This window comes from Piliocolobus tephrosceles, chromosome 5 (assembly GCF_002776525.5).
Source record: "Piliocolobus tephrosceles isolate RC106 chromosome 5, ASM277652v3, whole genome shotgun sequence".
NCBI lineage: Eukaryota > Metazoa > Chordata > Mammalia > Primates > Cercopithecidae > Piliocolobus > Piliocolobus tephrosceles.
This window is the reverse complement of record NC_045438.1, coordinates 135583164-135603518: the sequence shown is the minus strand read 5'-3', so window position 1 is coordinate 135603518 and position 20355 is coordinate 135583164. Positions and strand designations below refer to the sequence as shown.

Sequence of the window (20355 nt, the reverse complement as noted above, 5' to 3'; positions counted from 1 at the left end):
CCTCACCCCGCCCCGTGTAATTACAGAGCGGCCGGGGCGGGGGTATTTATAGACAAGGCTATAGATAGCGACGAACTGGGGCGGGGGATGTATGGGGAGGTGTTCTACTGGAACCCACCGACAAACACAGGATAGTCAGGTCCAAGGAGATGCACATGGGGGACGCGGTAAGGGAGTCCCAGAGCCCAGGTAGAGGGGGAGCAGCGGTAAGATGAGCGAGCAGTCGATTCTGGTTGGAAGAGTCCAGGGAAATGGGGTCACTCAGGGACGTGGGCCGCCTCCGGGCGGGCAACGCCTGAGAAGCCCGCAGCGCTTAGCGCCCAGTGCGCCCCCACGGGCAGGCACGGCGCCGGGTCTGCCCGGAGCCCGCAGCGCGGCCGGAGGGAAGGCCGGAGCGAGCCGAGGCGCCGCCGCCCGCTGGTGCGGAGAGGGCACGAGCGAACAAGGCGCCTTTGAGAATCCACCGCCCCCCTTCCTCCTCCGGCCGGCCCCGCCCCTAGCCTGGCACACCCTCTCCCCCCTCCCCGACAAAGCTTGCCTTGTGTCCCCCACCCTGCGTCCACCTCTTGGGCCACAGGGAACCTCGGTGGCGGCGTCCAGGGATCGCGTCCGGAGCTCCCAACCGGATACCCCCCCAAGCCTGAAACGGCGCTGCCCATCCTCACACAGTCACCTCAGTCCAGAAAACAGCGATTTTAATTTGAAAGCGATTTTATGTATGAGTGAGAGGGGAAAGGAGCCCCAAAGAGAAAGGACGCAGGGCAAAAATCATGCAGCCCCAGCACCCCACCTCTGCGGGCTGGCCACCTCCCCTCAATTCTCAGGCCAGGATCCTGTGTCCCCAGCCTATGCTATGTGCCCAGGGCTGGAGGAGAGCTGTGAAGGGAAGGCCTCCGGGACTACACTCACGAAAACATCCCCTGTGGGGGCCCTGTCCTCACAGCCCAGGCCCTTCCCCAAGTTAGACAGGAAGAGATGGGGAGGGGGGAAAGCTGGGAAGGCTAGTGCTTGGAGAGCCCTAGGGACAGGCCATTTCAGGGCCCTGCCTTTCCCAAACACCCACGTCCACCACTGGCATTTCTTAGTCAACCTGGGAAAGTACAGTACTTCTTTGAGTCTAACTGCAAGTCTCTATCCTCAGAGGAAATTAAAAATAGCAGATCGGTTCATATATCTCCACCAGCCCCTTCACCACCACCACCACCTTTTTTATATTTCAGTCTGACTGCAGAAGGAGGTGAAGTGTAAAAAGAGACTCTGGACAGTAACAGGGCCCCTCCCTCTTCCAGAGAGGCCCCCATCTGCCAGGTTTGAGAAGAGGAAGGCCTGTCAGGCCCTATTCTCATGTCCATCAGTTTGGGGGGCCTGCCCCCCAATATCCACCTCTGGGGGAGTTCCCCATTTCCACTCTTCAGATGGGAAGCAAAATGAGGCAAGATGAGAAGGAAGCAAGGTCCTGGAGGCAGGGCCAGTGCTTTGTGCTGGGGGAAGGACAGAGGGTAAGAAATCACCCCAAATCACGGGAGACCCCGACAAATTCAGAGACTCAAGGCCACTGAAGGGAGACAACCAGTCCTCACGGGGATCTGGGGTCCCTTCCAACTTGGGATATCAAGCAGATCCCTTAGAGGGTTTATGCTCTTGGTTCTGCCCTGTACTTCTCACCCCATCAAGGTTCTGGGAACATGGCCCCCCACCCTGCCCCAGGGCTTGGAGTCCCTCTCGGATGTGTGCTCCTCCAGTGTGAGAAGCACCATGTCAGGGTCTGAGCTCAGGCCAGTTGATGGGGAGCCTCAAGCATCTCCATGAGGAAGGTATCGATGGGGGTGTCACCAATGAGCTTGAAGAAAAACAGATGCTCTAGACACTTAAGGCCGATGGACCGGAGGGCAGGAAGACGTAGCAGCAGCTTGGCAAACCTGGAGTGGAGGTAGCAGAGGGGTATTGAGAGCTGGAAGCACACGGGCCCTGAACACATCCTCATAGCACTCCCCACTCCCAAGGGAGCCTCAGTGCCCCCAGCCCCATCTCACCGTCCCTGCTGCTCAGGGTACTTCTGTTTGCAGTAGGTCTCCAGTGATGCATACACTTTCTCCCGTAGGACCTCCACCTCACTAGGGTTGGAGAGCCCCTTGGCATCTGGGATGGCAGGGAAGAGAGGAGGAAGAGAAGTGAAGGCAAACCAAATCAGGACGGCCGTGTGGATGTCAGTCACAGGATGCCACTTTTGGGCTGCATTTGCTTGCCCTTTACCAGAGGCCTGGCAAGGGCAGCAGGGCCCACTGGGTTTGTGGGATGGATCCGTGGATGTGGGTTTTTCCTTGGCCAGTTGGGAGATTTCCAGGTTGAGGGTCTTACTGAGGGGGATAGCTGGGTAACTTAGGAGTCTCGGAGAAGAGGAGGCTCCAAGGTTGCCTTGGCCTTGAGAGACAAAGGTAATCCTCCTCTTACCTGGATTAAACAGAATGATTGCCCTCAGGCAGCCAAGCTCTGTCTTGTCCATCCTCATGTCTCGCATTTTGGACACTAGCTCTGTCAGCACCCTGGAGAGGGACCTGCAGGTCACTCAAAGGTCACAGCTCAGCCAGCCTTGGACACGGACCAGCCTATAGCCCCACCCCCTCTATCTACATGCCAGCCTAGCCGAGGGCCACTGACCGATCAAAGATGGCTCCTACTCCTGCCGAATGGGCTGAGTTGCGGTGCACATGAAGACCTGTGGCAAGGAGGATGCCATCTCGAACGTCAATGGATCGGTGGGAGAAGGAGGCAATGAGGAGCTCATTCCAGCCTGGGTGGGGCAGCAAGGGTCAGGAGCCAGAAATCAGGCCAAGGGATTCAAAGCACATCAGTGGAAGAGAAGGAGAAAAGAGGTGGCAAGGTCAGCAAGTTTGGCTCCCTGAGTACACAAGGTAAGGCCACTGGGGTCACTAAAGGTTGGGAAGTCAAAGAGGGGTCAAATGTCAAGAGGTCAAAGGGATCCAAGGTCACTGACCTGCCCGCAGCAATATGACCTGATCATCCAGAGGCAAGGAGGAAAAGTGTGGGATCCTCTTCGCCCACTCAACAAGCGTGAATAGCTGTTTGTCAGCTGCCTGACAGATGTTAGTCACAGGGTCATTTGGCTGCAGGGGACAGGGGTAAGAGTTATGGAAGATTTTGAGAAACGCTGGGAGCCCCTTGTAAGAGGCTTTTGACAACCCCTCCTTACATACAATCTTCCTGTGAGCCCCATCCAAACCAATCCCTGTAAGTCAGGCTTCTCTTCTGGCATTCGTGCAAACAATTATTTATTTGGGACATGCCTGTGGTTCTGCCAGTGGGTTGTTTGGGGATTGGAGACAGAAGGAGCTATCACATCCACCTCAGAGGTTTGAAAGACCTTGTTTGGCAGCACTTCCAGTCCCAAGTAGTGTTAGGAAGGTTATGAGGGGAAAGAAGGGGGAGGGGATATAGAACAGACCTAGACTGCCTCCCCCAACCCCTATCACCAAGGAGAGTGGATTGACCCCAACACTCACGCTGCTGCCGCTACCCCCGGTTCCCCCAGGACCCTCAACGCCCTGGTCACTCTTCTGCTCCACAGCAAGCTCTGCCTCCAGGATCCTGTCCACAGGCATCTCCTCGGGGGCTCCCCCAGCCCCCTCCCCATCCCCATCCTTGTCCTTTCCCCGCTGACGCTCCTCCTGTACTGCTGCAGGGAGAAGGGGGAGAGAAAAAATGGAAAGTCAGCAGCCATCCATGAAGGGGTTCCACAAATATCCTTACAGCCTCATCAGGATCTCATGGCCCTCGGGAGATATTTATAGTAATGGGGAAGTCACTAGAAAGGGTGGACTGGGGGCAGCCCTGAAGCAAGGGTTATAAAAGGGCAGATAAGTCAGTCTGGAAAGGTGAGGCAGGTAAAAGAATTAGGGAGGAATTTAAATGGAGAGCCTACTACATGGTTAAAAAACATGCCAAGATTCAACCTGAGAAAGCTGATTGAAATAAAAAATTTTTTTAAATAAAATATGCCAAGAAACATGCTAAGCACATTTTAACATTTATTCAATTATCATAATGATGCTGGAAGCATTTATTCTCATTTTTAAAGATGAAGAACTTGGGATTCAAAGAGATTAGTTTGCTTAAATTCATATACTACATAGCAGGTCATACAACTTAATCTAAGTGTGTCTGAGTACAAATCTTGTGCTCTTCTTATTCAACAAATAGGCAGTGAAAGGAGCACTGGCCTAGGTTTTCAGAGATGTGGGTTCTGATCCCAAACCTGCCTGCCACTCCTTTGTTGCATGACCTTGGGAAAGCCAAGCCTCAGGCTCATCTTCTCTAAAGTGGGCATTTTGACCAAGATGCACTCTAAAGGGTCTCTCAGAATCCTAGGAATCTGACTTAAGAAGATAAGATGGTGAAGGAAGGGAAGCCCTGAGGTCTTCAGTAAAGTCTGTAAGCTTAAGAGTGTCAGACTCCCAGGAGTTAGAGAAAAGATCACACATAACAGGAAACAGAGACCAGAGAAGGTCCGTGGAATGAAAGAGAGGAGGAACTACTTAGGTTAGAAATGGGGAGACAGCCCATCATGGGTAAGGAAAAGTTATTCTATCCTAGGACCAGTCTAGGGAGGGGTCATAGGTGCAGGCCACAGAGGCCTAATCATTAAGAAGGAAACTCAAGGGCCAGAACAGGGTAATAGGGAGGAGAGCTGCAAAGGGAGAGAGAAATCAAATATCGCCCTCTAGAGGAGAGAGAATAGTCCAGCCTTCCAGAGACGTACACAGTCTAAGTGGGATAGGGGAGAAGGGTATGTGGTCTAAGACGCCTGGGTAGGGCAGGTCCTTACCCTCCCTCTTCATGCCAGTGGCCAGGCACTTCTGATAGCGGCAGTACTGACAGCGGTTCCGCTGGCGCTTGTCCACTGTGCAGTCTTTGTTGTCCCGGCAAGAGTATGTAAGGTCCTTGCGGATGGTGCGTTTGAAGAAGCCCTTGCAACCCTCACAGCTGTAAACCCCGTAGTGTTTGCCTACAGGGAAACGGGAGAAGCAATAAGAAGGTTGCATGGATACAGCTTCACCATTTAGTCTCTTTCCAATCTCCCCCTAGCAAAACTTAAAAGTTTAAGTCCTCTCTGTTTGCCAAATACAGAGAGAGGGAACCAGGAGCTGAGTGATGATCCAGTCCCAGTCTCCCCAGTGTTCAGAAACCCTGCACGCACTCCCTTTTCCCTCTGACCTTCCCCCCAAGCACATCCTACATCTCAGCTTCAGCTTCTTTACTCTCATCAGGCCTCCCCGAGGTCACTTGCTCTGACCAAACCCCATAAGCCCTGGGAATCCCACAGGTGATGATACATGGCCCAGACTCTCCCTCTCTGTTCATCCTCTGAGCCCCATACCTGAGCTTCTGTCCCCGCAGATTGCACATAGCCGTTTGCCAGCCCCAGGGCCACCTGGAGGGGGTGGACAGTGCAGGCCCCGGACCCCTAAGACAGGTGGCTTCACATCTTCAGGGGGGCCAGACCCACCCCCAGGGAGTGACACTGTTGAGTTAATCTGGGATGGGGGAAATAGGGAAGTCATAGGAAGATTTGTTGGGAAGGAGAATCTCACAGAAGTGATGGAAATCATTCCCTACCACTAAGCAAGGCCCTGCAGTGCACATTCCAGAGGGCGTCATTTACACTGCAGTCTATGTGAAGGGCCATCCCTGGAGCACAACCCCAAAGAGAATAAACAGGCCCCCCGAAATTGTGCAACACAGTGACCCTGAAGGGCAGGTGTCTTGGGAAAGCAGATGGGACCAAAAGGGCAGAAAATCACTGATAGATGAAAAGGACATCAAGAATATCAGAATTAGCTGGGCGCAGTGGTAGGCACCTGTAATCCCAGATACTCAGGAGGCTGAGGCAGGAGAATCACTTGAACCCAGGAGGCAGAGGTTGCAGTGAGCCAAGATCGTGCCACTGCACTCCAGCCTGGGCAACAGAGCAAGACTCCATCTAAAAAAAAAAAAAAAAAACACACACACACACAAAAACAAAGAATATTAGGGTTCTTTTAGGGGAGGAAGCATGCACTGAAAGATCAGTCACCTCAGGAAAAGCAAGGGGTCTCACAAAGACCACAGGCCTGACAAGATTAGAGAACTGGAAGGTCAACGGGCCACGGGGAAGTTCACATACGGATCCTCGGTTACAAGGAAAACAAGAAAAAGAAAGTGGCCAGGCAGTAAGTTGGTCACAACCTCTCACCTGGGGGCTGCTGACAGGCCCGGAGAATCCTGGGGGAGCTGGAGGGGGCAGACCAGGGGACCCCATGGAAGAACTGATGACTGGAAAGGGAGAGCCCAGTGCGGGGGGTGGCATCGGGGGTGGGGGTGGGGCCCCAGAGCCTCCAAGGGATGGAGCTGTTGAAGGGGGTAGGGGTGGTCCAGGAGGAGAAGGGGGAGGGACTCCCTGGGGAAGGGGATTTGGGGAGGAGCTGTCTGGGCTTCGGGAGTCTGAGGGAGGGGTATGTACAGGTACACAGACACAAAAGAGACAGAAGAGACAAAAAAGAAAATGAGTCTTCAAACATCCAACTAGAGACTTTAATTCTCTAATACCCCACCGTGCCGGACCCAGCCCACTCCACCCATTCCCAAGTCCAGAGACACCCTGCTGTCAAACAACAGTGTAACTCCGGCTGGTCCGATGATAGTGGGTTATCAGAACTTATTAATAAACATTAGTGTCACTAAAATTGATATACAACCCCCCACTGCTATATTTGACTGGCTAAAAAAACACAGCATAACTCCTCATTGTGGTGAGAGGAGGGAGTTGACAAGGAGAGGAGGACAGTTCAGGTGAGGAAAATTTTCCAACCAATCTATTTGAATACCAGGTCATCCTAAAGCCACACCTGTCTCGTGGGTGGGGCAACACGTGGGGTAGACCGTCGAGCCCCTCTATTCCCAGCGTAAAGCCAGGTAGCTAGAGCGTGCAGGGGAAAGAGACAGGCGGACGAGACCCCTCCTACGACGCAGGATCTGCCTTTAAACGCCCAAAGTCCTGAAGCTTAAGAGGAATCATGCCCTTCCCACGCCCGCGACCTCCGGTGCCCAAGGCCTCAAGCGGTCACGGTTAGGAGGGCGGAAGCTCCCCTTCCCTGCCCCGCCCCGGGGAGGAGGGTGCTAAGGCCCTCGGGAGGGAGGGGACGCGTGTTTACAAACAAGGGGGCGGGAGCGCCAGGAAAACCAGGGGAGGGTGTGGGGGAGGGGTTGCAGATAACGCGGTTACTGGCTCGCCTGCCCTTCTGCTGGGACACTCACCCCGCCCGCTGTCGCCCATCCCGTCCCGTCCAGCCTCCCCCGGCTCCGGCTCCGGGGTTTGTTGTTCTCCGCCTGCCACCGCCGCCGCCGCCGCCGCCGCGGGATCCAGCCAGGGCCGTCGCCGCCGCCACCGGGACGCGACCCCACAATGCATTTCTTTTCGCACCCCCACCGGCCCACACTGCCCTGCGGCATGCCGCTGAGGGAGGAAGGGCGGGCGAGCGGCCCAAGACATGATCCCTGGCTGAGAGCAGGGATACCGAAGAGCTCCCAGGGATTCCCAGGGGTTGATCGGAGGAATAGCTGAGCACGAGGAAGCCCCTGAGAGAAAGACTCTGGCCTGGATTGCGTAGAATTAAGCCCGTCGCTCTGCTCTGTACCAAAATGACAGCGCCAATGTGGCAGCCATCTTTGTACAGACGGGAAGTCTCGGCGCGAGTTCCCGCCCCCTCGTCTAGTTGGAAACCGAGGAGGCGGTCTCCTCCGGCCTGTTAGCCCGCCTCGCCCACCCTCCCCTCAAATAACCTCCACACTCGCGCATGCGCATCAGTGCAGGAGGGATTCGTCGCTACCGGAGTGCCGCCATATTGGTAAAGGCATTAGGACGAAGATGGAACGGAACTTCCTGTTCTCGCGGGAGCTGAAGGCGGGACTGCCACGTCCGAGCAAACCGGGAAAGGAGAGGATCCCGGAGCTGGTGAGAATTCTCTGTTTTTCTCTACCATCCTTTCCAGGCCTTTTCCTTACCTAATGAGTCATAGAGACGAGGGCCCAGAGAGTCTGTAAAGTGGCTGGTGAAAGACTAGTGTCCCAGGGCCCTACATCCGGGAGGGGGTTCGGGATAAAGAGAACTAGTCTTGGGAACAATGTAGGTGGGAACTTAAGGGAATGGGAGAGCGGCCCATAGAGGTGGACAGAGGGCGCTATTGGAGTAAAGCTGACCCTGTGTAGGTATAGAGTTGAGTCAAGTGGAGTCACTGTCTCTGTCCCTCTGGTCAGCGTGATGGCCAGAGGCCTGGGGGCCCCCCACTGGGTGGCCGTGGGACTGCTGACCTGGGCGGCCTTGGGGCTTCTGGTGGCTGGACTCGCGGGTCATGACGACCTGCACGACGATCTGCAAGAGGACTTCCATGGCCACAGTCACAGGCACTCACATGAAGATTTCCACCATGGACACAGCCATGCCCATGGCCATGGCCACACTCACGAGAGCATCTGGCATGGACATACCCACGGTCACGACCATGGACATTCACATGAGGATTTACACCATGGCCATAGCCATGGCCACTCCCATGAGAGCCTCTACCACAGAGGACATGGACATGACCATGAGCATAGCCATGGAGGCTATGGGGAGTCTGGGGCTCCAGGCGTCAAGCAGGACCTGGATGCTGTCACTCTCTGGGCTTATGTGAGTCTCCAGGGGATGGGAGAGAGAGGGGCTGGTTCTGGATTGTTGGGAAACGCCACAGTACTTGACCCTGACTCTCCCTCACCAGGCACTGGGGGCCACAGTGCTGATCTCAGCAGCTCCATTTTTTGTCCTCTTCCTTATCCCCGTGGAGTCAAACTCTCCCCGGCATCGCTCTCTACTTCAGATCTTGCTCAGTTTTGCCTCCGGTGGGCTCCTGGGAGATGCCTTCCTGCACCTCATTCCTCATGCTCTTGGTAAGTAACCTCTGACTTCTACCTCAAATCTAACCTTTTTTGTTCTTTGGGGGAAAAGGGTTCTTTCTCCTTTATGATCCTTGACCTTTCGATATTCCCCCAAATACACACCTTTTGTGTCAGATATTCCCTCATCTGGTTTTCCCCCCATCTTCCAGAACCTCATTCTCACCACACTCTGGAGCAACACGGACATGGACACTCCCACAGTGGTGAGGAAGAGACAGATGGGGATGGGAGTTGGGGTGCTGGGGAAGGTCTGTCTCTCCCTGTTCCTCACCTCCTGCACTTGAGGAGGAGGAGTCTGTCATGCACATCTCCTTTAACGTCTCAATGCCTCCATTCCCAGGCCAGGGCCCCATTCTGTCTGTGGGACTGTGGGTTCTCAGTGGAATTGTTGCCTTTCTTGTTGTGGAGAAATTTGTGAGACATGTGAAAGGAGGACATGGTCACAGTCATGGACATGGACACGCTCACAGTCACACACATGGAAGTCATGGACATGGAAGACAAGGTGAGACCAGGAACAACTTTCCCAAAAGCTGACTTGCCTGCCTCAGAATCTCATCTCATGGCCCTCAGGAGGGAGAGGACATGTTGGAAGATCTGTTCTCCACGTTGACCAACTCTTTTCTTCCCTCAGAGCATTCTACCAAGGAGAAGCAGAGCTCAGAAGAAGAAGAAAAGGAAACAGGGAGGGTTCAGAAGAGGCGAGGAGGGAGCACGGTACCCAAAGATGGGCCAGTGAGACCTCAGAACGCTGAAGAAGAAAAAAGAGGCTTAGGTAAGGGCCAGAGTCGGTCATAAATTTGGGCAAGGGACATCATCACAAATCACATGGAATATGTGCTGTGGGTAATGGCAGGTGTCTCGGAAACACTAAAGGACTAGGTGTGAAGTGGTCTCTGAGGGGAGGTGTGAGAATAACTGACCAAGACTGGAACAAGTGGCGATGGAGGCCTCTGATCATTTTCTCTTCTCGTCCTGTACAAGACCTGCGTGTGTCGGGGTACCTGAATCTGGCTGCTGACTTGGCACACAACTTCACTGATGGTCTGGCCATTGGGGCGTCCTTTCGAGGGGGTCGGGGGCTAGGTATCCTGACCACAATGACTGTCCTGCTACATGAAGTGCCCCATGAGGTCGGAGACTTTGCCATCTTGGTCCAGTCTGGCTGCAGCAAAAAGCAGGTTGGTGATGTCCGCCAAACACAGCTACCTCAAACCCTTTATTTCTCCGCACTCACCCTAAACTCAAACAGCCTCTTATTAGTTCCAAACAATTCATACTGTCATTGAATTGACAAGTCCTCTAGAAATGAGGGGGAAGAAGTTCTGGTTACTTTGTGCTTTAGCTCAGTATTTCTTTCTTTTTTTTTTTTTTTTTTTTGAGACAGAGTCTTGCTCTGTCGCCCAGGCTGGAGTGCAGTGGCCAGATCTCAGCTCACTGCAAGCTCCGCCTCCTGGGTTTACGCCATTCTCCTGCCTCAGCCTCCGGAGTAGCTGGGACTACAGGCGCCCGCCACCTCGCCCAGCTGGTTTTTTTGTATTTTTTAGTAGAGATGGGGTTTCACCGTGTTAGCCAGGATGGTCTCGATCTCCTGACCTCATGATCCGCCCGTCTCGGCCTCCCAAAGTGCTGGGATTACAGGCTTGAGGCATCACGCCCGGCCAGCTCAGTATTTCTTCAACTGTGGTCTATAAACCATCTGAATGGTTTAGTGGAGTCTTACACACACACGCCTACTCAATCAGAAAGTCTGTGGAAAGGACCTCTGATCTCTAAGATTTTTCAGAAATTGTCTATTCTAGACTGCCCCCTCCTCTCTTTTTACTTTGATGTTTAGTTTCCAAATCCATGTCCCCTATACCTATACCCCCCCAGCCACTTCTAAACCACTGATAATCTTTAGCTATTGGTGAGTGCATTTTTCTCTTTTCTGCCCATCAGGCAATGCGTCTGCAGCTACTGACAGCAGTAGGGGCACTGGCAGGCACAGCCTGTGCCCTTCTCACTGAAGGAGGAGCAGTGGGCAGTGAAGTTGCAGGTGGTGCAGGTCCTGGCTGGGTCCTGCCATTTACTGCAGGTGGCTTTATCTACGTAGCAACAGTGTCTGTGTTGCCCGAGCTGCTGAGGGAGGCATCACCATTGCAGTCACTTCTGGAGGTGCTGGGGCTGTTGGGGGGAGTTGTCATGATGGTGCTGATTGCCCATCTCGAGTGAGGCGTGGGATAAACTACCCCTGCCCCAAACTTCTACCCCTAACTCCAGGTCAGTGGTGTGTAGAGGTTGGGGGCCCTGGCCAGGGACATCTGCCAAAGGAAGGAACTGTAGACTGGGAGAATGGTTACTTTGGCATTAGGGCCTTCAAGGGCTGGCAGTCTTAGAGGCTGGAGCGGTGAAAATGAGAGGCCAGAGGGATCATAGTGTTGGGCACCCCTTGACCATGTTGCGTTTGGAAGGCTAAATGGGGCCATGAAGAAGGTTGGAAGGGAGAGGGGGTGATGGCAGCTTACCTGGTGTCCCCTACCCCACCTGTTCTCGGAGAACCAAGTTGCTATACAGAAAGTTCTCCAAGGTCCAGTTCCCTTTCTCCCACCAGTCGGTGGAGGCTTCAGAGAAGACCAGAGTACTGGGCAGAGAGGGTAACAGGAGGAGTCGGGGATAAACATCAATCATGTGTCCTAATTTGGGAGTGATTCCGGCGGATGGGGGTGGGAGAGGGTTAGTTGGTAATCTCATGGCCTGATTTTTTTTGTTTCTATTTCTTTTATATCACTGTTTGACTGGAGGGGGACGGGTGGCAACCGGAAATAAAGTCCTCCGATATTCCGCCCCACATGCAGTCTTTGTCTTTTTGGGGGGAATGGGGCCCCCTGTCTTCTCCGCACCTGGGGCCCCTAAGCAGCAGTGTCTGGCCACGCCCCCGCGGTGGGAGGTCGGCCTGCGCTGGTGGCCGCAGATGGCCTAAGGCTGGCGGGTCTTTGATTGGCCCAGGCTTTGCCCTGGCCACACCCCCCTCTGCGCTGGGATTGGCTTAGTGCTGGGGTTCCCACCCACCCACAGGCCGCAATGGCGTCTCAGCTCCAGAACCGGCTCCGCTCCGCACTGGCCTTGGTCACAGGTTGAGGGGGTGCTCTCCTGGGGCGGTTTGGGGTGTTGGAGTGATGTCAGGGGGTTGCCCTTGGAGTCCGCGGCTGCTGTGACCTCTGACCCCTTATCCACATTTTACTAACTTTCTGCCCTGTGACCTCTGATCTCTGCCGCCTCCTCCCCTTGCCCGGTCCGGCGTGTTCTGTCCTACCTCAGGTGCGGGGAGCGGCATCGGCCGAGCAGTCAGTGTACGCCTGGCCGGAGAGGGGGCCACCGTAGCTGCCTGCGACCTGGACGGGGCAGCGGCACAGGAGACGGTGCGGCTGCTGGGCGGGCCAGGGAACAAGGAGGGGCCGCCCCGAGGGAAGCACGCTGCCTTCCAGGCTGACGTGTCTGAGGCCAGAGCCGCCAGGCGCCTGCTGGAACAAGTGCAGGTGAACGCCAGGCCACCTTCCCCCTCTAAAGCTCTAATATTGCCTCCACTGCCCCGGCTCTTTGTGGGGGGTTTTTGATGCGTAACTTCCCCCTCCCATAGGCCTGCTTTTCTCGCCCACCATCTGTCGTTGTGTCCTGTGCGGGCATCACCCAGGATGAGTTTCTGCTGCACATGTCTGAGGATGACTGGGACAAAGTCATAGCTGTCAACCTCAAGGTGGCGATCTCTGAACGTTCTACTTTTGGCCCCCTTAGCCTGGAGAGGAAGCTGAAGGAGGGCTGTCACCCCAGCTGATCTTTTCTCCCTTGTTACCCTTTCCCGCCAGGGTACCTTCCTAGTCACTCAGGCTGCAGCACAAGCCCTGGTGTCCAGTGGTTGTCGTGGTTCCATCATCAACATCAGTAGCATCACAGGAAAGGTCAGGTTGAGTTGGATGAGGTCAGTCAGCCAAGTGGCATAGAGAGGAGAACCCCTCCTTGAGACTCCTGACTCATTCCACATCTCTGACTCACCTATAGGTGGGGAACATGGGGCAGACAAACTATGTAGCATCCAAGGCTGGAGTGATTGGGCTGACCCAGACTGCAGCCCGGGAGCTTGGACGGTTGGTCAGATGCTTGAGGGTGCTGGGGAGCACCTGGGGGGTCTGAAGGAGGGACCAGCATTCAGCCTTCTCCAGAATCAGCAGCCACTCTCCTTCCCACAGACATGGGATCCGCTGTAACTCTGTCCTCCCAGGGTTCATTGCAACACCCATGACACAGAAAGTGCCACAGAAAGTGGTGGACAAGGTAGGAGGCTGTGGGTGGAGGGCGGAATCATTCAGAGACTCAATCTCTCTGGGCTTCACAGAGAGAGAATACTGGGCACAGTTCCTGGCAAACATTAAATATTCAATGAATGTATGAGGAATGAAGACAAAAAAGGGTCACAGACTCAGTCTTCAAAAAAATCCATAAAAGAAGCTTTCACCCACATGAGTATTTCCTTACAGATTACTGAAATGATTCCGATGGGATACTTGGGGGACCCTGAGGGTGAGCACTGAATGGAGAGGAGTCCCTGGGAAGGGGGCCTGAAGAGATCCCCAGTGTTTTGGGATTTTCTACGGGACTGGTGGTTGGTGTCTGTGGAGAGGTTTGTGGAGAGGGATGTCTTTGGTGGGAGATTATGGCTATTTTGGGTCTATAGGAGTGAGTAGGATTCTGCCCTCTCCCCACCATTCTCATAGATGTGGCAGATGTGGTCGCATTCTTGGCATCTGAAGACAGTGGATACATCACAGGGGCCTCAGTGGAAGTCACTGGTATGAGGCCAGCATGGGGAGGGAGAGGGCAGAGAAGTAGAACCCAGACTATATGAGAAAGCAAGTAAGGGGAGTCTGGAGCCACTGGGAAGGGCAGAGGTCCCCAAGGCCAGGAACAAAAGTAGGCACCCCCTATCCCATTTGTCTCTCCACCCATGCATCTGTCCAAATGTTTCTGCCCCTCCCAGGAGGTCTTTTCATGTAACTGCCTCAAGGACCCTGGACTCTGCTCAGCCCCCCATCGCTCTGCCTGGCCTCCTGCTGATGAGGACTCTAAGTTCCCAGGCTACAAAAGGGGTGGCAGTGTATGGCTCAGGAATGCTGAATATGGGAAGCAGGGGTGCTTGTGACCCTAATAAATTCCAAATCCTCTTCCCTGCCACCTCCGGTTCTTCTTGTGTCCAAGCCCTCAGACCCTTCCCCACCTCCCCCTCCTTTCCCTTTCCCAAAGGATTGTTCCCTTTCACTGCCTGGTCTCCCAGGGCAACCCCCGCCGCCGGGTGTGAGAGGAAAGAGTGTGTGTCACTGTGTATGCGTGACACTCTGGGTCTTTTTGGAGGGAGGGGTTTCTGCATCACCCCTTTCCACTGGTTCTGCAGCACCAGTCCCCTCCCCCCAACTCCCTGGGTTCTTATGGTCCCCAAGGTTGATTTGTTCATGGCCCCATCTTGGTGTCCAGTCTGGCCTTGAAAGGGGGTCTTGGAACAGGTGGCCCTCCCCCACCTCTCTCCTTTCTCTGAGTCCCCCCCTCCCCTTTCTCTCCACCTTACAATAGCTGCAGCCGGCCTGGGGTCGGATGGGGGGGATTAGGGGAGGGGGCCAGGATTAGGGGAATGAACCAGCCGATGAAAGGGGCTGGAGAGAGCAGGAGGGAGGGGGCTGGAAAGAGGAGGAGGAAGGGGAGGGGGGTCTGCGCTAATCGACTCTGGCGCCCACATAAGGACTGGCCACGGACTGAAGGAGAGGACAGGGAAGTAGGGGGGAACTGGGGTGGGGGGCGAGGGCACCCACTGCTGCCTTGTCCCAGAGACAGGCCACCCCCTGGCAGCCGCAGCCCAAGTCCGGGAGCCTCAGCTCGGGCGGGGACAAACGCCCATCAGGGTCTCTAACTGCCCCCTACCCCCTCGCTCCGCTCCGTATCCCTCTCATTCCCTACACTCAATGGGGATTGCTCTGCCCCTTTTCTCTTTCCTCCCCATCCCCTTCGTTTACTCTAGAGTCCTGGAAGAGGCTTCTGCCCACTTCCCACTCCAGACATTCTGACCCTGTGTACCCCACCCACACGCGCACCCCCACTCCCCAATGGGAGCCCCATCTTGTGTGTGTCCCTGTTTCCGCGTGGTGTCTCCATTCCCCCCCCGTTCCTCCCGTGCGCCTCCCTCCCTTCCCCGCCCCGGGCCGCGGCTCCTGATTGTCCAAACGCAATTCTCGAGTCTATGGCTCTGGCCGAGAGTTGAGTCTGGACGTCCCGAGCCGCCGCCCCCAAACCTCGAGGGGGAGAGCGGGTCGGAGGGTCTAGGGAGAACCAAAGTGGATGGTAGAGGGAGTCCCCAGGGTGGTAAGGGGAATCCCGAGCACATCGGGACCTAGGTGTGTTTTCTGGACTAGAGGGCAAAAGCGGCGGAGGATCTTTTGCAGCCTTTTTCCCCGGAATCCTGGAATGGGGGTTACGGAGAAGTAAGGGGGGTTGATCCCCAGAGTCGCCAGGGTACGCAGAGTGGGGGAGGTAGCCCTTTTCACGAGCCCTCTGTCCCCTCCTGGGGTCCCAGATATTCCAGGCCCCGCCCCCTGGAGCTGAGGCCCCGGGTGGGGGCCTCTCGAAGGGAACCGAGGCTAAGGTTGTTGGCCGCGCGACGGTGCTGGGCCGGGGGCGGAGACCGTGGTTCCCTAAGTGGCGCAGAACTCCCGGGACGTAGGATCCTCACGTGGGACGAGCTCGTCCCGTGGGCGGGAGAACCTCGGCGTCCACGTCCCGTCCCACCCGCGCCGCGAATGGCGGGTGACGTCTCCGCCGGCGGGGGGGGCGGGTGTAGCGGAGGAGCAGGCGGAAGTGACGTAGGGCCCCAGCGCCCGGGCCATGGCGGCGGCGGTGGCGGGAGCTGCTGTCTGAGCAGCGGTTGCGGACCCAGCGAACTTGGCGCAGGAGCCCGGGCCTAGAGAGGGGCGCGGCGGCAGCGGGAGCGCGAACGGCTGGAGCTGGGTGAGGGGCAGTGCCGGCGCGGGGGCGGGAGCGGGGGCGGAGAGGGGCGCTTCTGGAGGGGCGGGGTCTGCGCGAGGGGCGGCCCCCCTAACGCCCTCCTCCCCTTTCCCCCACCCCCAGCCTTCCTCGCCTCCTCCTCGGCTGTAGAGCCCTGGTGGGGTGGTCTGTGCCCGGTCACCATGACGACGCCGGCGAATGCCCAGAATGCCAGCAAAACGTGGGAACTGAGTCTGTATGAGCTGCACCGGACCCCGCAGGTGACAGGCATTCTCCCTTTCAGGCTTACCCCCTCCCGCAAACCCCTCCATCCACAGACCCCATCACACAGCTTCTTTTCCATAATTTGCTCTATTCTGCCCTGCCTGGCCCTATCTTTGAATCACCTTAATCTTTCCAAAGCACTTCGCATTTACCTCATTTAATCCTCAAAACAGTCCTGCCAGAGAGGTGGAGCAAGTATTATTGTCTTCATTTAAAAGATCACAAACACAAAAATTACCTTCACTGTTCCTCATTCAGTATTATAAGTCAGTGCGTATAAGACTCACCTTGGGAGTTTATTAAAAGCAGAGCTTCATGCTCCCCAACATTCTGATTCAGTAGTGGATTGGGTTCGCAGAATCTGAATTTTTAACAGGCACCCTATGGGGTTCTAATACAGGTAGCACCAGGACTTTAAAAATTTTTGTCGAATAGTTTTTCCCAGCCACAGATTTGTGCCATCTTCACTCCTAGGCCACTTAGCCACCTCAGATCCTCCTGTTCCAAAGCTCCTACTCTTAGTTAATGGACACTAAAGTCTGTCTTTTCTTCATTTGCTCCAAGTCATCAGTCACTCTCTTTCTCAGAATTCTTGTCTCGAATAGAGACCAGCATGGGTACCCAGATTCTGCCTTCTCACTGTATTTTTCAAAACTCTTATTTTATGGGCTGCTGTTTCTAAAACCCCTTTCCCTCTAACCCACACCACCTTTCTACTCACTGATGCCTCCAGGAAGCCATAATGGATGGCACAGAGATTGCTGTTTCCCCTCGGTCACTGCATTCAGAACTCATGTGCCCTATCTGCCTGGACATGCTGAAGAATACGATGACCACCAAGGAGTGCCTCCACAGATTCTGCTCTGACTGCATTGTCACAGCCCTACGGAGCGGGTAATAGGAGAGACATGTTTGAGATGAGATGAAGGGGTACAAAGTTAGGGCCCTCTCACTGGTCTTGGTTCAGCTTAGGCTTCAGTTCCCTTGACTGACCACTCAGGGCTTCCCTTCTTCTACCCCAGGAACAAGGAGTGTCCTACCTGCCGAAAGAAGCTGGTATCCAAGCGATCCCTACGGCCAGACCCCAACTTTGATGCCCTGATCTCTAAGATCTATCCTAGCCGGGAGGAATATGAGGCCCATCAAGATCGAGTGCTTATCCGCCTGAGCCGCCTGCACAACCAGCAGGCATTGAGCTCCAGCATTGAGGAGGGGCTACGAATGCAGGCCATGCACAGGTGTGAGGGTCAGGAGAGAAGCAGGAGTGGTGGGATGGGTCCGTGGGTCAGTCTTTGTTGCCTGCTAGCTTCTAAGCCTCAGCATCCTAAGAGCCGACCACAGACTGATCATTAGCGCTGGAAATCATGGGTGTAAATTGCAGTTTCTTAGTAAACAACTGGCATTGCTATTCTTAAGAAAAATACAGGGCTGGGCACAGTGACTCACATCTGTAATCCCAGTACTTTGGGAGGTGAGGATGGGAGGATCACTTGAGCCCAGGAGTTTGAGACCACCTTGAATAACATAGGGAAACCTCATCTCTACAACAAACATTTAGCTGGGCATGGTGGCACATGCCTGTAGTCCTACCTACTTGAGAGGCTGAAGTAAGGGGATCATTTGAGCCTAGGAAGGAAGTGGAGGCAGTGAACCATGATCACACCACTGCACTCCAGCCTGGGCGAAAGAACAAGGCCCAGTCTCAAAAAAAAAAAAAAAAAAAAAAGAAAGAAAAATACAGTTTACCTCTTGACTTTCTAGAAGTTAGAACAGTAGAGTGATTTTGAGAATAAGCTCTGGATTTATACTGCTGGAAGTTAAATCACCTCCTAGGCCAGCATCTCTCAGTCTTTCATGTGTATCCAAATTACCTGTAGATCTTCTTCAGATGCAAACTCTGATTCAGTAGGTCTACAGTTGGGCCTTAGAGTCTGCATTTCACAAGCTCCCAGGGGATGTCTGTGCTGCTACCACACTTTGAGAGGTGACAGCCTATGATCGCTAACAAGTTACTTAACCTCTCTAAGCCTCAGTTTCCTCAGCCATAAAATAGAGATAATATAATTACCTGTGTCATAGGATTCATTGTATTAGGTGAGGGGATTGGTGCAAAACACTTAGCAGAGTGCTTAGCACACAGTTAGTGTTTAATAAATGTTAGGTATCATCATGAGGATTTTTCTTATCTCTTAATTCTCTGAAGTTTAAATTCTAAGCCCTTTATCCTGGATGCTTTCTAACCTTAATCACTTGCTTCTACAGGGCCCAGCGTGTGAGGCGGCCGATACCCGGGTCAGATCAGACCACAACGATGAGTGGGGGGGAAGGAGAGCCCGGGGAGGGAGAAGGGGATGGAGAAGATGTGAGCTCAGACTCCGCCCCTGACTCTGCCCCAGGCCCTGCTCCCAAGCGACCCCGTGGAGGGGGCGCCGGGGGAAGCAGTGTAGGGACAGGGGGAGGCGGCACTGGTGGGGTGGGTGGGGGTGCCGGTTCGGAAGACTCTGGTGACCGGGGAGGGACTCTGGGAGGGGGAACGCTGGGCCCCCCAAGCCCTCCTGGGGCCCCCAGCCCCCCAGAGCCAGGTGGAGAAATTGAGCTCGTGTTCCGGCCCCACCCCCTGCTCGTGGAGAAGGGAGAATACTGCCAGACTAGGTGAGGAGCCTTGTCCTTCCCCAGCCACTGAAAAACCAAAGATCACAGATTTCCATCAGAAGTGGGCTTTGCCCAAACCCAAAATACTACCCCAACCCAGAATCCATTTGGAAAGCCCCTACCTCCAGTCCCCATCTGAGGCGTCCTGGCTCTAAGCCTGTCCTCCCTCCCACTCCAGGTATGTGAAGACAACTGGGAATGCCACAGTGGACCACCTCTCCAAGTACTTGGCCCTGCGCATTGCCCTCGAGCGGAGGCAGCAGCAGGAAGCAGGGGAGCCAGGAGGGACTGGAGGGGGCGCCTCTGACACCGGAGGACCTGATGGGGGTGGCGGGGAGGGCGGGGGTGCCGGAGGAGGTGACGGTCCTGAGGAGCCGGCTTTGCCCAGCCTGGAGGGCGTCAGTGAAAAGCAGTACACCATCTACATCGCACCTGGAGGCGGGGCGTTCACGGTGAGAGCTTCTGAGGGCAGTGGTGGAAGAGGGGAGAGGAGGGAGGGTGATCTGGGCCACATAGAACCATGAGCCTGGTCTAACTCATCAGCACTCTTCCCCTATATATCCCCCATCTCTTTCTATGTCCCTTCTCCTTTCCCATCATCCATGTCCTTTTTTGCCCCATCCCTTTTATTATTCCTTTTTTCTTTCTTCCTTCCACCTTTTGCCTCTCATTCATTTCCTTTTCCATCTTCTCCAACTTTCTTCTCTCTTTTCCTCCTCTCCCCCTTTTACCCCCTCCTCAGACGTTGAATGGCTCACTGACCCTGGAGCTGGTGAATGAGAAATTCTGGAAGGTGTCCCGGCCACTGGAGCTGTGCTATGCTCCCACCAAGGATCCAAAGTGACCCCACCAGGGGACAGCCAGAGGAAGGGGACCATGGGGTATCCCTGTGTCCTGGTCCATCACCCCAGCTTCTTTGTCCCCCAGTATCCCCAGCCCAGCCCGCCAACAAGAGGACACAAATGAGGACATGTGGCTTTTATACAAAGTATCTATATGAGATTCTTCTATATTGTACAGAGTGGGGCAAAACATGCCCCCATCTGCTGCCTTTTCTATTGCCCTGCAACCTCCCATCTATACAAGGTGTTGGAGAAGGTGAAGAACCCTCCCCTTCACGCCCTCCTACCGACAACAAACGTGCTTTTTTCCTCTTTGAAACCTGCAGTTCTGTGTGTCTGTTTATCAGGGGTGTAGAAGAAAAAGGGAAATAGATTGGGGAGGGAGGCCTAGAAATAATGTAAAATCAGCCTTGGAAATGGGGAGAAAATGTCGGATTATTCACGATATGTCGTCGGAAACTCCAAAATGGCAAATATGTATGAAAATAGGAACCATCTATGAAGCTGGAAGACAGGATAAAAAACAAGTGCCAAGTCGGACCCCAAACTTCCCCCTAAAACTTGAGTCGCCCAGGCTGAAATC

The 20355-nt window shown here is 54.7% G+C and overlaps 4 protein-coding genes across 7 annotated transcripts; 3 read left to right on the top strand and 1 right to left on the bottom strand.

Moving 5' to 3' along the window:
* Nucleotides 1–678: 678 nt before the first annotated feature.
* Nucleotides 679–8060, bottom strand: RXRB (retinoid X receptor beta). Of its 2 annotated transcripts, none has more exons than XM_023212481.3 (10): nucleotides 7312–8060; nucleotides 6251–6498; nucleotides 5396–5552; nucleotides 4844–5023; nucleotides 3522–3694; nucleotides 2996–3125; nucleotides 2659–2791; nucleotides 2452–2555; nucleotides 2034–2139; nucleotides 679–1919 (listed from the first exon to the last, which is right to left on the bottom strand). In XM_023212481.3, the coding sequence occupies exons 1-10, from the start codon at nucleotides 7544–7546 to the stop codon at nucleotides 1772–1774; spliced, it is 1614 nt and encodes a 537-aa protein (XP_023068249.1). In that variant the 5' UTR covers nucleotides 7547–8060; the 3' UTR covers nucleotides 679–1771. The 2 variants fall into 2 exon arrangements, with proteins under 2 accessions (XP_023068249.1, XP_023068250.1); XM_023212482.3 differs by having other exon boundaries at nucleotides 2452–2543.
* On the top strand, nucleotides 7853–11821 carry SLC39A7 (solute carrier family 39 member 7). 3 transcript variants are annotated; one of them, XM_023212483.3, is made up of 8 exons: nucleotides 7853–8008; nucleotides 8311–8725; nucleotides 8814–8982; nucleotides 9141–9194; nucleotides 9332–9496; nucleotides 9626–9766; nucleotides 9976–10172; nucleotides 10933–11821. In XM_023212483.3, the coding sequence occupies exons 2-8, from the start codon at nucleotides 8315–8317 to the stop codon at nucleotides 11203–11205; spliced, it is 1410 nt and encodes a 469-aa protein (XP_023068251.1). In that variant the 5' UTR covers nucleotides 7853–8008; nucleotides 8311–8314; the 3' UTR covers nucleotides 11206–11821. The 3 variants fall into 3 exon arrangements, with proteins under 3 accessions (XP_023068251.1, XP_023068252.1, XP_026305265.1); XM_023212484.3 differs by having other exon boundaries at nucleotides 7889–8725; XM_026449480.1 differs by lacking the exon at nucleotides 7853–8008 and having other exon boundaries at nucleotides 8406–8457; nucleotides 8830–8982.
* Nucleotides 11822–11827: 6 nt separating this feature from the next.
* HSD17B8 (hydroxysteroid 17-beta dehydrogenase 8) lies at nucleotides 11828–14199 on the top strand. The gene is made up of 9 exons (XM_023212485.1): nucleotides 11828–12106; nucleotides 12292–12509; nucleotides 12611–12727; nucleotides 12837–12929; nucleotides 13030–13115; nucleotides 13218–13302; nucleotides 13506–13548; nucleotides 13743–13817; nucleotides 14006–14199. The coding sequence occupies exons 1-9, from the start codon at nucleotides 12055–12057 to the stop codon at nucleotides 14020–14022; spliced, it is 786 nt and encodes a 261-aa protein (XP_023068253.1). The 5' UTR covers nucleotides 11828–12054; the 3' UTR covers nucleotides 14023–14199.
* A 1012-nt stretch (nucleotides 14200–15211) lies between these two features.
* On the top strand, nucleotides 15212–20091 carry RING1 (ring finger protein 1). Its single transcript, XM_023212487.2, has 7 exons — nucleotides 15212–16017; nucleotides 16138–16274; nucleotides 17012–17172; nucleotides 17301–17516; nucleotides 18541–18930; nucleotides 19109–19382; nucleotides 19673–20091. Exons 2-7 carry the CDS (start codon nucleotides 16197–16199, stop codon nucleotides 19772–19774), a joined length of 1221 nt encoding a protein of 406 aa, XP_023068255.1. The 5' UTR covers nucleotides 15212–16017; nucleotides 16138–16196; the 3' UTR covers nucleotides 19775–20091.
* Nucleotides 20092–20355: the final 264 nt, after the last annotated feature.

Excerpts from the sequence above, each read along its gene's own strand:
- RXRB (XM_023212481.3), bottom strand. The coding sequence starts at position 7,546 with ATGTCTTGGGCCGCTCGCCCGCCCTTCCTCCCTCAGCGGCATGCCGCA. Across the intron at positions 3,695-4,843 it reads CACTGGCATGAAGAGGGAGG|CAGTACAGGAGGAGCGTCAG; the intron begins GTAAGGACCTGC and ends TTCTCCCTGCAG. Across the intron at positions 2,140-2,451 it reads AATCATTCTGTTTAATCCAG|ATGCCAAGGGGCTCTCCAAC; the intron begins GTAAGAGGAGGA and ends CTGCCATCCCAG.
- SLC39A7 (XM_023212483.3), top strand. The coding sequence starts at position 8,315 with ATGGCCAGAGGCCTGGGGGCCCCCCACTGGGTGGCCGTGGGACTGCTG. Across the intron at positions 8,726-8,813 it reads CTGTCACTCTCTGGGCTTAT|GCACTGGGGGCCACAGTGCT; the intron begins GTGAGTCTCCAG and ends CTCCCTCACCAG. Across the intron at positions 9,497-9,625 it reads TCATGGACATGGAAGACAAG|AGCATTCTACCAAGGAGAAG; the intron begins GTGAGACCAGGA and ends TTCTTCCCTCAG.
- HSD17B8 (XM_023212485.1), top strand. The coding sequence starts at position 12,055 with ATGGCGTCTCAGCTCCAGAACCGGCTCCGCTCCGCACTGGCCTTGGTC. Across the intron at positions 12,930-13,029 it reads TCAGTAGCATCACAGGAAAG|GTGGGGAACATGGGGCAGAC; the intron begins GTCAGGTTGAGT and ends ACTCACCTATAG. Across the intron at positions 13,549-13,742 it reads ATACTTGGGGGACCCTGAGG|ATGTGGCAGATGTGGTCGCA; the intron begins GTGAGCACTGAA and ends CCATTCTCATAG.
- RING1 (XM_023212487.2), top strand. The coding sequence starts at position 16,197 with ATGACGACGCCGGCGAATGCCCAGAATGCCAGCAAAACGTGGGAACTG. Across the intron at positions 16,275-17,011 it reads AGCTGCACCGGACCCCGCAG|GAAGCCATAATGGATGGCAC; the intron begins GTGACAGGCATT and ends TGATGCCTCCAG. Across the intron at positions 17,517-18,540 it reads CGAATGCAGGCCATGCACAG|GGCCCAGCGTGTGAGGCGGC; the intron begins GTGTGAGGGTCA and ends TTGCTTCTACAG.